The sequence below is a fragment of the Sinocyclocheilus grahami genome, unplaced genomic scaffold (assembly GCF_001515645.1).
Source record: "Sinocyclocheilus grahami isolate Dianchi unplaced genomic scaffold, SAMN03320097.WGS_v1.1 scaffold1445.1, whole genome shotgun sequence".
Lineage (NCBI taxonomy): Eukaryota > Metazoa > Chordata > Actinopteri > Cypriniformes > Cyprinidae > Sinocyclocheilus > Sinocyclocheilus grahami.
In genome coordinates, this window is record NW_015506624.1 from 38235 (window position 1) to 54599 (window position 16365).

The window sequence follows — 16365 nt, forward strand, 5'->3', positions numbered from 1 at the left end:
ATTCACCTGTTTCTCGTTGTTTATCATTAAAATGTATTAAAGTAAATAGTGTGAATTACATCGCTAATGTCATAGAATAGCACGGCAGGGCACATTGTAACGCAGTGTTACAACATACCCCATCAGCGCAACTGGAATTTAAAACTGGTTACTGTCTTCTGACAGTTAGCGAAGCATTAAAAAATTATTTAAACAGATAAATATCAGACTGGAGATTAAAATAATAGTAACTAGTAAATACTGTAAATTTGGTTATGCTAGCATGTGAGGAAATATTTAAACCACATGTGTTACTATTTACCTCGCGTTACTTTGTGCCCCGCGCTCCCCTACTTTTTATGATGGATGGATGCACTTTTTTGGGCTTCAAAATCTCAACCCCCATTCACTGCCATTATAAAGCTTGGAACAGCCAGAACGTTTTTTAATATAACTCCGACTGTATTCTGAAAGAAGAAAGTCATATTTACATAGGATGGCATTTTTGATTGAACTATCCCTTTAAACTTTTTGACTTGGCCTATCTTAGTAGATTTGTAGAAACTCGGTTTTTAAATATTAAAGAATGATACTTGGTTTCAGTTGTCGTACGAATCGGTTGGTTGAATGAATCAATGACTCGACAACACTCACTTGTCACCATGCACCTGATGGAGAAATGATGACATATAACCTGCAGAAAGTTAGGGCCACTAAACGAATCAGTTAATGAACCGTTTTAGTGAACAAATTCAAAAGATTCGAATCACTGAGGTGAATCAAACACCTCAAGTTGTTTCTTGGTTCAGAATTTTTTTTTTTTTTACTTTTACTTAAACTAAGTTTTAAACTGAATTTATATAAACTTAAATACAGGTTACACTAATCACGAATGCTGTGGGTTGTTAATTAATTACTGGCAGCGCGCTGGTGACGCTTGATTAAGAGGTGGAGGAAGAGGAGGAAGAGGAGGAGAGACGCGCAGCTCCTCCCACGGGCTTTCGGAACGGATGGATTTACTTACTGAATGTCTTCGGTGAATCACAATCCTCCAAACACGACGTGAAAACACGTTATGTTGAAATAAATCATGTAAACCATCTCGCTGGTGATCGTGCCAGACAGACTGAATTTGAAACGCCGCGCATTGACGGAACATTAATGTAGTTTAATTCCAATAATATCATATACCTTGATAAGTCGAGAGTGCTGAATGTCTGTTTAACATCTAGAGAAAGAGAAAGAAACTACAGCACAAGTTTAAGAGGAGAAACCTGGAGAAAAAGAACTCGAGGACCTGCGCTGATCACCTTGTCGACGAGAAGGTGAGTCTGGATAAGTAGCATGTTTACCATCACGTGCATGTAGTACGTTTACAGTTTGTCATTTGCTTTTATATGTTATGTTTTTATTGCAACATATCATCAAGAAGTAAACGAAGCAACGCGGAGTATGCCACTTTTATCAATTTAATGGTTTTGATTTATAAACTCATACATACTGATGTACAAATGTTTTTGGTAAAAGCTTCATTATGTAAGTCTGTTCTAACAATTATTAATTACACTTTAAGTTATAAATACTCCGGGTATATTATCTGTTTACAGTATATTTAGCGGAGATGGGGTAAGTTGTCACAGTTTTTACTCTAAAGTGGGGCATGTTGTCACAACGGAATATGCCTATTATAAATATTTCAGCAAAATTTAAGCAGTGAAACATTTCTAAAGCATGACCATTAAATACAAATATTCAAATGTACACATTAATACATTTCTAATTTGTTAATATATTTCAAGTTTTTTAATATTATATACAAAGCAATACATTTGAGGAAAACAAAAAAGCCACATTAAAAAACAAATGAAAGAAAATACATTTCTGAATTCTAAACCCATGTGACATCTTGTCCCAACTGCCTCGACCTGGCATTTATGAAAAATGCTTGTCCTGAGAACACAGTTCAACTTCTCAGTTCTACCTTGACTATACAGTTTACTATAGTTATAGCTAGCTCTTGTTTGAATGTATGCTAGTGTGATTTTATGATGTGAAATTTTTGCCCAACAGCTATAAAAAATAATGTTCATATTGATATTTTAATTTATAAGTGTTTTGAATTAGCAGTTTAACACATTCTCAGTGGCTTATGGGTTTCCAGTTGTTTATGGTGCTGCCAGAATCTCATGAGAGCGGAGCATTTCTCTTAAGCTTCAAAGGTTTTGGGCTGAATGTTGAGGGAAGTGGTGCAGACCACTCCTCCGTAACGTCAGAGGGAGAAAGGACTAACAGCAGGGCAAAATGGAAATGTTTTGCAAAAGACGGGAACTACCAGATGGAGGGTGTTGGATGTTGATGTCTTTCATCTTCTTCACACCAAAGCTCTGACTGTAGACCATATCAGGTCTCATGAGAGACTATTGCCCGAGTTCACCTTTATTCTGGTGTCAGCAGTGATGCTGAGGCACAAATAAGGTCTATGTATCATATTTCACTCCTGTTATGACATCTACGTCAGGTACCATCATTATTAGTTGTCCACAACAACCAATGTTTAACATCCAAACTATGAGATTGTTGGTTCTCAGAGCAGGTTAGAAGGTGCCAAAACAAAAGCAGCATACGAAGAGAGATAAACGAGCTTGTCTTTGCTCACTTATCTCAGAAAAATCCACAGAGGGCCCACCAGAGGAGTGGGAATACAAAGGGCTTGTTTCATCCCTGGGAAAGTAAACCTTCCTCCCTGTGGTGGATCCATCCAACCTGTTGGATGATTTCCCACAGAAACTTCCCAAAGTCATTTTACTCCTTCAATATGTCACCGCTGTTCTGCACTGTCTAATCCGAAGCTAATCAGAATCACTAAATGTCTCTCTATTTTCAGACTTTTGAATCATGCATGAGTCCTTGAATAGAAACAGAGTTCATTTTTTGTTAATGTCATGCTGGAGTTAATGAGAGTTTCTGGACTCGAAATCTGAGGTGAGGAACGCTGGAGGAATGAGCTGTTTGTGATTGGAAAACATACAGGATTGTCGTATCCCAAGTGTTGTTGTCAAATTAAATTCTGGCATCATTTACTCACCTTTTATGGTTTTCCAAACCAGCATGGCTTAATTTGCAAAAGGAGATATTTTGCAGAATGTTCCTGTTGCTCTTTTCATTTTTTTTTTCATGGTTTGTAATGTGCAATGATATGCAATTTTCTTGTCTTTTACATTTTTGTGCTCCAAAATATTTACAAATATTTTTCAATTATTTTATTATATTATATTAGATTTAGAAACGCTATAAGTACAATTATTATTATACAGTGGGTACGGAAAGTATTCAGACCCCCTTAAATTTTTCACTCTGTTATATTGCAGCCATTTGCTAAAATCATTTAAGTTAATTTTTTTTCCTCAATGTACACACAGCACCCCATATTGACAGAAAAACACAGAATTGTTGACATTTTTTAAGGGGGTCTGAATACTTTCCGTACCCACTGTATATTTTTTAATGATTTTATAAGTTGAATGGATGCTCATTTCCCTGCCGTTTAAATCCACAGTTAATCCTCATGTTCTGAAGTGATCACTAGTAGAGATGTTGGTGATAATTCGCTTTCCTGGTAGACGCTGACCCCCGTTCCCCTACCCGGTTGGCAAGGCTTCTGAACTGGACACTAGACATTAGTTCTCTGTAAAATCCCACCAGGAACAAACAATGAGTATGTTTGTGCACATGCTGCTGTGAAGTGTCTGAAAGTAGCGTTCTGGATGTCTCAGTCAGATGTTAAGCATCCAAACTGCTGAATAGAAAGTGTTGCAGTTTTGTACACTATTATTCAAAATTTGGGGTCGGTAAATAGTTTTGAAGAAAGTCTTTTATGCTCATCGAGGCTGAATTTTATTTGATCAAAAATACAGTATTATAGTGAAATATTACTAAATATTTGCTAAAATAATTTTCTACTTTAATATATTTTAAAATGTACTTAATTTTTGTGATGGTAAAGCTGAATTTTCAGCATCATTACTCCAGTCTTCAGTGTCACCTAATCCTTCAGAAATCATTCTAATATGCTGATTTACTGCTCAAGAAACATTTGTTTTTTTTGTGTAAAACATGAAACATTGTTTTCATGATTCTTTGATGAATACAAAGTTTTAAAGAACAGCATTTATTTGAAATAGAATTGTCTTTTACTGACACTTTTGATCAATTTTAAATGTTCTTGCTGAATGAGACTATTAATTTCCTTCAAAAAAGAAAATCTTGATAAGTTTTGAATGGTTGTGTAGATGATGAACACATTTTTTTTCACATTTTAGATGCAGATCTGTGATGTCATTTGAAGTCTTGGGTGTGAAGTGCAACAGTAGGGTTTCAGAATTACAAATCCAATTCATTTTTTTCAATCGAGAAATCATTTTAATCATATTGTCAAAAACCTTTCGGGTCAAACCTTCCATGAGCTCAGAGACTTTAAATAAGCGTGTTTAGAAGTGACAGCTTGATTTCTTCTTTTTAAGTTGTTTAATATTCCCATTGGAAAAAACTATATTACTCATAATCTTGAAGAGTGATTCCTTTTGTGTCCACTAATTAGAGAATTCGCTGTTACCATGGAAATAAGAACTGCGCCAAAACGGCTTCCTCCCACTTGCACGAAGCAATGCAAATGACATAAACAGGTCAGTGTCTGTATACTCTCAAACAACTTACATTAAACTGAATGTTTGGAAATACATATTTGAATATTTTGCAATAAATGTAAAAAACATTTTAAAAAATGTAGAATTGTAGCATTTGTTGCAGTACACTTTAAATGTTATATTTTATACACTTACAAAATAACGTATTTTATGCGTCAATCAATGACTAAGTCATTTTATATTGTCTTATTCAATTGTGAATTTTGCAATGCTTCATGGGCTGTTCAGTTTTCAAGCACTTTTTGTTTCAAATCAAGTTTGCAATTTTATGGCTTGATTCATGGCCTATAAATTTAGCTAAAAAATACATATGTAGAAAATGAATGGGAGGAAAACACTTCTAGACCCAAGGCTGCTGAAAAAGTCCATTGCATTTGGCCCCCTGGTCACTTGAGGAGACTGTCTGGAGTGAGACAGGAAAAACAGACAGAATGTAGCTTCCCGTTTCTGGCAATCGTACCTGTCGGGAAAGTCCAGCAGCCGTGGAAGGGCAAGAGGGTCTGCATTTAGAGCTGGCGGGAATAGGGCTCAAAGTAGCATGTTTGAGAATATAGGCTTTTGTAAGTCTTTAAAGCTCATGGAAAGCTCAGTGCCATGGAAACAGGCTGGAGCAGGAAGCCCCACACCAACACAGCTACGTACACACACGCTTGCATTATACACTACCTCTCTTCTGCTCAAGTATGTGTCTGCCACTGTGAATACTGAGAGATACGGTTTCAATGGATTTATGAAGAATGTGTATTCATATTGAGGTGGAAGGATCTGTTTTGCTCTTCCATAAGTCATGTATCTGCTTCTGACTCTGAGTGTGATAGGAAGACATAATAACACCGAGAAGGTAAGTTTGAGTTTATGTATGTAATTTTAAAAAGGCATACACACTACAGTCCACGTTGGGATTGGTAAGATTTTTAAAAATGTTTTTGGAAGTCTTAAATGCTCACAAAGGTTGCATTCATATGATCAGAAATACTGTAAAAACAGTAATATTGTGAAATATTATTATTAATAATATGATTGAATATTATACATTTTAAAATGTTATTTATTCCAAAGCTGAATTTATTGCAAAGCTAAATTTTCAGTATCATTACTCCAGTCTTCAGTCACATGATCCTTCAGAAATCATTCTAATGTGCTGGTTTACTCAAGAAACATTTATAATCATTATTAATGTTGAAAACAGTTGTGATATTTCATATTTTTGTAGAAACCATGATACATTTGATGAATAGAAAGTTCAAAAGAACAGTATTTATTTAAAATAGAAATATTTTGTAACATTGTGTCTCTGTTTCCACATTTAATTGATTGAATGCAACCTTGTTAAGTTATTTAAAAAAAATAAAAATCTTACAAACCTCAAACTTTGGAACGGTAGTATATCTGTCTTGTATTTACACTGAACTCCCCAGGTGTAAGAAACCATGATTCATTTGATGAATAGAAAGTTCAAAAGAACAGTATTTATTTAAAATAGAAATATTTTGTAACATTGTGTCTCTGTTTCCACTTTTAATTGATTGAATGCAACCTTAAGTTATTTAAAAAAAAAAAAAATCTTACAAACCTCAAACTTTGGAACGGTAGTATATCTGTCTTGTATTTACACTGAACTCCCCAGGTGTAAAGCTTCTTCAACCTGAACTTAAGGAACTTTAGCACTGTAACACTTGTAGACCATCTTCCGAGTTCACAGTATGCACTTAAAGAGAGAGTTCACACAAAATTATGACAGTGGGTTTTTTTTTTTTGTCCATACAATGGAAGTCAGTGGGACCCAGTTGTTGTTGGCACACCAACATTCATCAAAATATCTCCTTTTGTGTTCCACAGAGTTTTACAGGTTTGGAACAACATGAGGGTGAGTAAATGATGACAGATTGGCTGAACTGTCACTAATAGGGCAACAGATGTGATGTTAACATCAGGTGCGTGATGTGTGTGTGTGTGTGTGTGTGCTCTGCCCCAGTCAGACTGTCACACCAGACTGTTAACTTGCTCAGACAGGGCCATTTTCAACAGGAAGACATGTCTGATAGAGATAATGACTTCTTTTGTTTGAAGCAATATTGTCTTTTTGTAGGTGAACACAGGATGCATGTGAATGATTTAACCGGTGCGTTGCAGTCTTAAGTGCTGTATGCAAAATCCAACAAAGGACAGTACATCAAATGTAATCACCGATGCTAAAGGGGTTATACTAGTCTTGGTCATGCAGCTGGAAGTTTGGAAAAGAGGAACACCGATGCTTTCATATTCTCACACATTCATTTGAGCATTTTCATACTGATTTGTAACACAGCCATCGTGACTTGAAGAGCCGTGGTTATGGGAAGGCTTGTGAGGGATCATATGTTAATGTCTGTTCTGAATGAGTCAAAGGAATACGATTATTGTAGAATATGAAGCAGGATTTTTGAGGAAATTACTAATGAAGACTCGTAGTAGCTTGTTTGTGTATGTGAGGTGGGTTTTTGAAGATGCTGATGATATGCTAATCTGTCTGAGTGGGTGCTTCTGGTGGACAAAGATCAAATCTGTGCTGGCTGTGTCTTGATAGCCCTCTTTAATTACTGTCATTGAAATCTGTTGTTTTTCATTGGAGCATCTGGTGTGGTAATGCTGGGTCAGTGGTTGACTTATGGGTTTGTGGTTTTATGTATTATGCGCTTGAGGGAAATCAATTATGCCTTTATATCATTCCAACAGAATTTCAGATGCTCAAAATAAGTTGGAATTAAAATAACCTCAGGTTTTACGGCCATGTGATATTTCAGTTTTTCTTTTTTAATAAATCTGCAAAAAATGTCAACAATTCTGTGTTTTTCTGTCAATATGGGGTGCTGTGTGTACATTAATGAGGGAAAAAAATTAACTTAAATGATTTTAGCCAATGGCTGCAATATAACAAAGAGTGAAAAATGTAAGGGGGTCTGAATACTTTCCGTACCCACTGTATATTTTTTAATGATTTTATAAGTTGAATGGATGCTCATTTCCCTGCCGTTTAAATCCACAGTTAATCCTCATGTTCTGAAGTGATCACTAGTAGAGATGTTGGTGATAATTCGCTTTCCTGGTAGACGCTGACCCCCGTTCCCCTACCCGGTTGGCAAGGCTTCTGAACTGGACACTAGACATTAGTTCTCTGTAAAATCCCACCAGGAACAAACAATGAGTATGTTTGTGCACATGCTGCTGTGAAGTGTCTGAAAGTAGCGTTCTGGATGTCTCAGTCAGATGTTAAGCATCCAAACTGCTGAATAGAAAGTGTTGCAGTTTTGTACACTATTATTCAAAATTTGGGGTCGGTAAATAGTTTTGAAGAAAGTCTTTTATGCTCATCGAGGCTGAATTTTATTTGATCAAAAATACAGTATTATAGTGAAATATTACTAAATATTTGCTAAAATAATTTTCTACTTTAATATATTTTAAAATGTACTTAATTTTTGTGATGGTAAAGCTGAATTTTCAGCATCATTACTCCAGTCTTCAGTGTCACCTAATCCTTCAGAAATCATTCTAATATGCTGATTTACTGCTCAAGAAACATTTGTTTTTTTTGTGTAAAACATGAAACATTGTTTTCATGATTCTTTGATGAATACAAAGTTTTAAAGAACAGCATTTATTTGAAATAGAATTGTCTTTTACTGACACTTTTGATCAATTTTAAATGTTCTTGCTGAATGAGACTATTAATTTCCTTCAAAAAAGAAAATCTTGATAAGTTTTGAATGGTTGTGTAGATGATGAACACATTTTTTTTCACATTTTAGATGCAGATCTGTGATGTCATTTGAAGTCTTGGGTGTGAAGTGCAACAGTAGGGTTTCAGAATTACAAATCCAATTCATTTTTTTCAATCGAGAAATCATTTTAATCATATTGTCAAAAACCTTTCGGGTCAAACCTTCCATGAGCTCAGAGACTTTAAATAAGCGTGTTTAGAAGTGACAGCTTGATTTCTTCTTTTTAAGTTGTTTAATATTCCCATTGGAAAAAACTATATTACTCATAATCTTGAAGAGTGATTCCTTTTGTGTCCACTAATTAGAGAATTCGCTGTTACCATGGAAATAAGAACTGCGCCAAAACGGCTTCCTCCCACTTGCACGAAGCAATGCAAATGACATAAACAGGTCAGTGTCTGTATACTCTCAAACAACTTACATTAAACTGAATGTTTGGAAATACATATTTGAATATTTTGCAATAAATGTAAAAAACATTTTAAAAAATGTAGAATTGTAGCATTTGTTGCAGTACACTTTAAATGTTATATTTTATACACTTACAAAATAACGTATTTTATGCGTCAATCAATGACTAAGTCATTTTATATTGTCTTATTCAATTGTGAATTTTGCAATGCTTCATGGGCTGTTCAGTTTTCAAGCACTTTTTGTTTCAAATCAAGTTTGCAATTTTATGGCTTGATTCATGGCCTATAAATTTAGCTAAAAAATACATATGTAGAAAATGAATGGGAGGAAAACACTTCTAGACCCAAGGCTGCTGAAAAAGTCCATTGCATTTGGCCCCCTGGTCACTTGAGGAGACTGTCTGGAGTGAGACAGGAAAAACAGACAGAATGTAGCTTCCCGTTTCTGGCAATCGTACCTGTCGGGAAAGTCCAGCAGCCGTGGAAGGGCAAGAGGGTCTGCATTTAGAGCTGGCGGGAATAGGGCTCAAAGTAGCATGTTTGAGAATATAGGCTTTTGTAAGTCTTTAAAGCTCATGGAAAGCTCAGTGCCATGGAAACAGGCTGGAGCAGGAAGCCCCACACCAACACAGCTACGTACACACACGCTTGCATTATACACTACCTCTCTTCTGCTCAAGTATGTGTCTGCCACTGTGAATACTGAGAGATACGGTTTCAATGGATTTATGAAGAATGTGTATTCATATTGAGGTGGAAGGATCTGTTTTGCTCTTCCATAAGTCATGTATCTGCTTCTGACTCTGAGTGTGATAGGAAGACATAATAACACCGAGAAGGTAAGTTTGAGTTTATGTATGTAATTTTAAAAAGGCATACACACTACAGTCCACGTTGGGATTGGTAAGATTTTTAAAAATGTTTTTGGAAGTCTTAAATGCTCACAAAGGTTGCATTCATATGATCAGAAATACTGTAAAAACAGTAATATTGTGAAATATTATTATTAATAATATGATTGAATATTATACATTTTAAAATGTTATTTATTCCAAAGCTGAATTTATTGCAAAGCTAAATTTTCAGTATCATTACTCCAGTCTTCAGTCACATGATCCTTCAGAAATCATTCTAATGTGCTGGTTTACTCAAGAAACATTTATAATCATTATTAATGTTGAAAACAGTTGTGATATTTCATATTTTTGTAGAAACCATGATACATTTGATGAATAGAAAGTTCAAAAGAACAGTATTTATTTAAAATAGAAATATTTTGTAACATTGTGTCTCTGTTTCCACTTTTAATTGATTGAATGCAACCTTAAGTTATTTAAAAAAAAAAAAAATCTTACAAACCTCAAACTTTGGAACGGTAGTATATCTGTCTTGTATTTACACTGAACTCCCCAGGTGTAAAGCTTCTTCAACCTGAACTTAAGGAACTTTAGCACTGTAACACTTGTAGACCATCTTCCGAGTTCACAGTATGCACTTAAAGAGAGAGTTCACACAAAATTATGACAGTGGGTTTTTTTTTTTTGTCCATACAATGGAAGTCAGTGGGACCCAGTTGTTGTTGGCACACCAACATTCATCAAAATATCTCCTTTTGTGTTCCACAGAGTTTTACAGGTTTGGAACAACATGAGGGTGAGTAAATGATGACAGATTGGCTGAACTGTCACTAATAGGGCAACAGATGTGATGTTAACATCAGGTCCGTGATGTGTGTGTGTGTGTGTGCTCTGCCCCAGTCAGACTGTCACACCAGACTGTTAACTTGCTCAGACAGGGCCATTTTCAACAGGAAGACATGTCTGATAGAGATAATGACTTCTTTTGTTTGAAGCAATATTGTCTTTTTGTAGGTGAACACAGGATGCATGTGAATGATTTAACCGGTGCGTTGCAGTCTTAAGTGCTGTATGCAAAATCCAACAAAGGACAGTACATCAAATGTAATCACCGATGCTAAAGGGGTTATACTAGTCTTGGTCATGCAGCTGGAAGTTTGGAAAAGAGGAACACCGATGCTTTCATATTCTCACACATTCATTTGAGCATTTTCATACTGATTTGTAACACAGCCATCGTGACTTGAAGAGCCGTGGTTATGGGAAGGCTTGTGAGGGATCATATGTTAATGTCTGTTCTGAATGAGTCAAAGGAATACGATTATTGTAGAATATGAAGCAGGATTTTTGAGGAAATTACTAATGAAGACTCGTAGTAGCTTGTTTGTGTATGTGAGGTGGGTTTTTGAAGATGCTGATGATATGCTAATCTGTCTGAGTGGGTGCTTCTGGTGGACAAAGATCAAATCTGTGCTGGCTGTGTCTTGATAGCCCTCTTTAATTACTGTCATTGAAATCTGTTGTTTTTCATTGGAGCATCTGGTGTGGTAATGCTGGGTCAGTGGTTGACTTATGGGTTTGTGGTTTTATGTATTATGCGCTTGAGGGAAATCAATTATGCCTTTATATCATTCCAACAGAATTTCAGATGCTCAAAATAAGTTGGAATTAAAATAACCTCAGGTTTTACCAGTAATGGTCTTTTTATTTATTAATTACATAAAGCATTTAAAGGGATTTAAGAGAATAAAGAAAAACAAAGAGCAATAAAATAATTAGAATTTATTGCAAAGCAATCAATTAGAATGTTTTTAAAAGAACACATTTACATTTACATATTCTCTCTATTGTATACCTAAGAGCCAAAAATGGCTCTGTTAATGTTTCTTGTCTTGTCACATTTGGTTATTCATTACATGAATCATGTAAATGACTGCCTATGCTTTTGAATTAAAAGTGACATTTGACTAAAAAGTTGAGTAGTTTTCCTGTCTACATATTATTGTCGGTCTTTCAACATTTCTATTGTAAAACTGTTGTCGGATATTAAATATTTAGCTACTTACATCTTACTCTGCAATCTTTATCTGCTAAAACTGAAGTATTTTGTTGCTTTGCAGCCTGAAATGAAGATGGACACAGTTTATGTATTATCCAGCTGTATTTACTCAGTGCAACTTGTAACATCCAAATGAAAGATATAACACCAACATATTGTGGAACCACATTTTGCTTTAATTACAGCCTTTAGTCTGTTGTGGTTGCACATCTTCTGAAGTTCAGTTAAATTCGATGGTGACTGTTTGTGGACTGCAGTGTTCAAGTCATTCCACAGATTTTCAGTGGAGTTTTAGTCTGGGCTCTGACTAGGCCATGCAAGGACATTCACCTTTTTCTCCTTCAACCACTGTGTGCTCAGTTTTGCTGTGTGTGCTTTGGGTCGTTGTCATGTTGGAAGGTAGGGCTGGACGATATAGCTAAAAAATATATCAACGATATGTTTCACATCGTTCGGTATCGATAATTATTGACATTTTTTTATAACCTTTTTTAACATGGAGCAATAGATTTTTTTTATTTTTTTTTTATTTAACCACTGTATTTTTAATTTGCCCACTTTATTAAGACAAAAAAAATAAATAAATAAAAATATATATATATATATTATTTATTAACAGTCAAACTCAAAATGAAATAATGTGTTTTTTGAACATTAAAGCATGTCAACATATTCTGTTACACCAACTACACAAAATAATGATCTTTAAAAAAAGCATCATATGACCTCTTTAAGTAAACTTTTGACTTGTTTCCCGAGGCCATAGGAGGGCGCAATGAGCAAAATAATGAAGCGCATTAAACTGTCAATTAAAATAACTATTTATAAAAACGTGTACAAAGGCAAAGAGCCAAATCGCCGATCACACAGATTGCATTTAAAACCATATGCTTGCGGTGTTCGCCCAATCACAATGCACTGGGTCAGCTGGCCAATCAGAGCAGACTGCGCTTGTCGCAAGGAGGGACTTTGTAGAAAACTAAGCGTTTGAGAGAGGTGGGGCATAGAGGACCTACAATAATGGACAGTATTTGAAAAATAATGTGTTTTTTGAACATTAAAGCATGTCAACATATTCTGTTACACCAACTACACAAAATAATGATCTTTAAAAAAAGCATCATATGACCTCTTTAAGTAAACTTTTGACTTGTTTCCCGAGGCCATAGGAGGGCGCAATGAGCAAAATAATGAAGCGCATTAAACTGTCAATTAAAATAACTATTTATAAAAACGTGTACAAAGGCAAAGAGCCAAATCGCCGATCACACAGATTGCATTTAAAAACATATGAGACGCAGTGAAATGAAATAAACCTTCACAAATTCGCGTCGTGTTTTCTAAACGTTAAAACTGTTTTAACTTTGCATGACTTTCTTTGCATCTCTTGCATGAGACGCGAGTGCAGCGGTCATATTTGTCCGTCTAAAAATGTGCTGAATATGCTGTGTGAATGGCTTGGTTTCGGTTTTAACCTAATCAAGATCTTCTACGCATTGAGCTACTATATTTCTCTAATATTTTGAACAAATAACACTCAGTGGCGCGTCTCTTGGGCTAGACTAACAAAACATTAAAATGCAACGTCACTTACATCATCATCGCCACATCTCGCGCACCACTGCGGACGCTCCCTGACGCACTCCTAACATTCAATTGTACCATTTCTGCATTTAAATGCAAATGTTTATTTTAAATTCTAATATTAATTTTTTTTATTCACAATCTCCTCATCACAGGCAGGCACAGCACTCAATTCAGCATGTGTTCGTGTTTGTGTGAGCTGTCTGCGTCACTCATAGTTCGTGCCTATATCGTGGGCTATATCGAACATATTTTTTATATCGATGAAGGTGTACCGCCGATAAATATCGATACCGTTTTATCGGTAAACCTTCTTCCCATTGACAACTTTCTGGCAGAGGCCACCAGATTTTCCTCAAGAATTTGATGGTATTTTGCCCGATCCATTTTTCCTTCTATCCTGACAAGAGTTCCAGTCTCTGCTGCAGAGAAACACCCCCATAACAGGATATTACCACCTCCATGCTTTACTGTAGGAATGCTGTTATTTGGATGGTGAGCTGTATTGGATTTCTGCAAGACCTCATTTGTGGTTGAGGCTAAATAATTCAATTTTAGTCTCATCTGTCTCAGAATCTTCAAGGTGTGTTTTGGCAAAGCTCAGTCGTGACTGCATGTGGCCTTTCTTGAGGAGTTGCTTTTTTCTTGCAGCCCTCCCATAAAAGCCACATTTGTGGAGAATTTGTGATATTGTTGTCACATGCACACAATGACCACTCTTTGTCATAAATTCCTGCAGCTGCTTCAGAGTTACTGTAGGCCTCTTGGTCGCCTCTCTGACCAGTTTCCTCCTGGTTCATTCAGCCAGTTTGGAGTGACGTCCTGATCCAGGGAGGGTCTGTGTCGTACCAAATACCTTCCACACTGTGCTTCTAGGCATTGATACAGCCTTTGAATTTTTTTTAATCCATCTCTTGACTTGTGCCTGTCCACAACTTTATCCCAGAGATCTTTTGACAGTGCCATTAGGCCATGTGTGATCAAACGACTATTCGAAAATATTTGTCAACAATTGTTTTATTGTCGACGTTGTAGACCATACATAGTTTTTACTGTGCAACCAGCAGTATTCTAGTATTCAGTTCCGATCTGTCTGGTTTGAAGCTTGCGATGATTCAGTTTATGGGTATTTGTTCTTTGTTTTCACCTCCCTACAAGTTGTTATAAATGCTTCTTCAGGAGTGAACACAAACACACACGGCCATTAGTTAAACTTTCCATTTGAACAGGCTCTCTGACGTAGCACCTCGGCACTGAGTGCGAACTCATCAGAAGCTGCGTGATTGGCTGTCTTACTTTGTGTCATTACTGCTGGCCCTGCCCACTCTATAATTAGAGCAGGGTGACGATGTGTCCTACCCGATGTGCTCATGAGCAGGTCTCGAGGAGCTGATTGGATTGAGGGATTAGCAGCTGTCGGCTGTGCAGAATGAATGAACAGAACAGTGAAATGTGTCCTCCTCTGTACAGTGACTCCGCCACAATCCACAGACCAATAAAACACGAGTCAGTCCATTATTCAATTCTCTGTCAAGATGTGTGGAATCACCAGAAAACTATATGAGAGCTGTTATTGTTGGGAATTGCATTTAATGCATGTCAGATGACTGTTGTTGTGGTCTTAGAAATGTCAGAGTTGGTGAAAAGCTTCATTAGTGCTAATGTTGCATTGAGTTGTTGGAAATATTAGTAATTTATCTCCATATTCATAATGCAGTTATGTTATCTTTCAGTTTTATTTGTTAAATTGTCAGTCGGCTGTGAATTTGGGTCATCTGGGACATTCAGTGATGGGGATTGACTAGCTCTGATATGTATATTTCCAATGCTTTTTTTTTTAAGAAATTAATACTTTTATTCAACAAGGACACATTTAATTGATCAAAAGTGACAGTAAAGGTATTTGCAATTATTACAGAAGATTTTTGGTTCAAATAAATGCTGTTATGTTGAACTTTCTTTCTATTCTTCAAAGAATCCAGAAAAAAATGTATCAAGGTTTCCAGAAAAATATTAAGTAGCACAACTGTTATAAATAATAAGAAATGTTTCTTGAGCAGTAAATCAGCATATTAGAATGATTTCTGAAGGACCATGTGATGCTGAAGACTGGAGTAATGATGCTGAAAATCAACTTTGCCATTACAGTCATTAATTACAATTTAAAATATATTTAGTTATATAGTTATATTTACTGTATTTTGATTAAATAAATGCAGCCTTGGTGAGCATAAGACATTTTCTTCAAAAACATAAAAAAATCATTAGCAAATCAAAACATTAGGATATTCTAGCTGGATTGTAATGTAAGGTGATGGCGTGAGAATCACAGTAAATTACAGAAAGTTACCCTAATTCACCCTGCATCTGAACAAAACACAGAATCTCAGGACGTGGTCATTAGATCATTAGATCTGTTTCACACCTCCACAGGAACAAAAGATCTTTTGGGGTTCTGAAAGGGTGAGTGCCAGCAGGATGCAAGCCATCTGATCTGCTAACTGAACTTGGATGTCTCTCTGCACCTTGTTACCCGATGGATTATTATACTGCAAAATAATCGCAAAGTCATATACACACTATATTCCGTGTTGAGTACTTGAGGTTCATGAAAATTAGAATCAACAGTTTCTTGGGCAAATTTTTTTTATTTAATTAAAGGGGTCATATGATGTTGCTAAAAAGAACATTATTTGGTGTAATGAAATGTTTATGCGGTTTAAGGTTCAAAAAACATTTTCCACATACTGTACATTATTGTTTCTCCTCTATGCCCCGCCTTTCTGAAACGTGTCGATTTTTACAAAACTCATCGGTCTGAAAAGCGAGGTGTGCTCTGATTGGCCAGCTATCCAGTGTGTTGTGGTTGGCCGAATACCTCAAGCGTGTGACGGAAATGTTACGCCCCTTACCATATTGTGATGCCCTATCCAGCCGGAGCAACGAGACAAAAACATTAAAACCCATTATAAACGAGGCATTTGTTGCATCCAGTGGGGACATAATTAC

The 16365-nt window shown here is 36.0% G+C and overlaps 1 protein-coding gene across 1 annotated transcript in view; it reads left to right on the forward strand.

The window, feature by feature from the left end:
- The first annotated feature begins 661 nt into the window (after positions 1-661).
- Positions 662-16365, forward strand: part of LOC107570348 (glycerophosphodiester phosphodiesterase domain-containing protein 5-like) — a 24406-nt gene continuing 8702 nt past the window's right edge. Inside the window, exons 1-2 of the mRNA XM_016256572.1 lie at positions 662-682; positions 1212-1304. Coding sequence (XP_016112058.1) covers positions 662-682; positions 1212-1304 — 114 coding nt within the window. The remainder of the gene's footprint in view (positions 683-1211; positions 1305-16365) is intronic.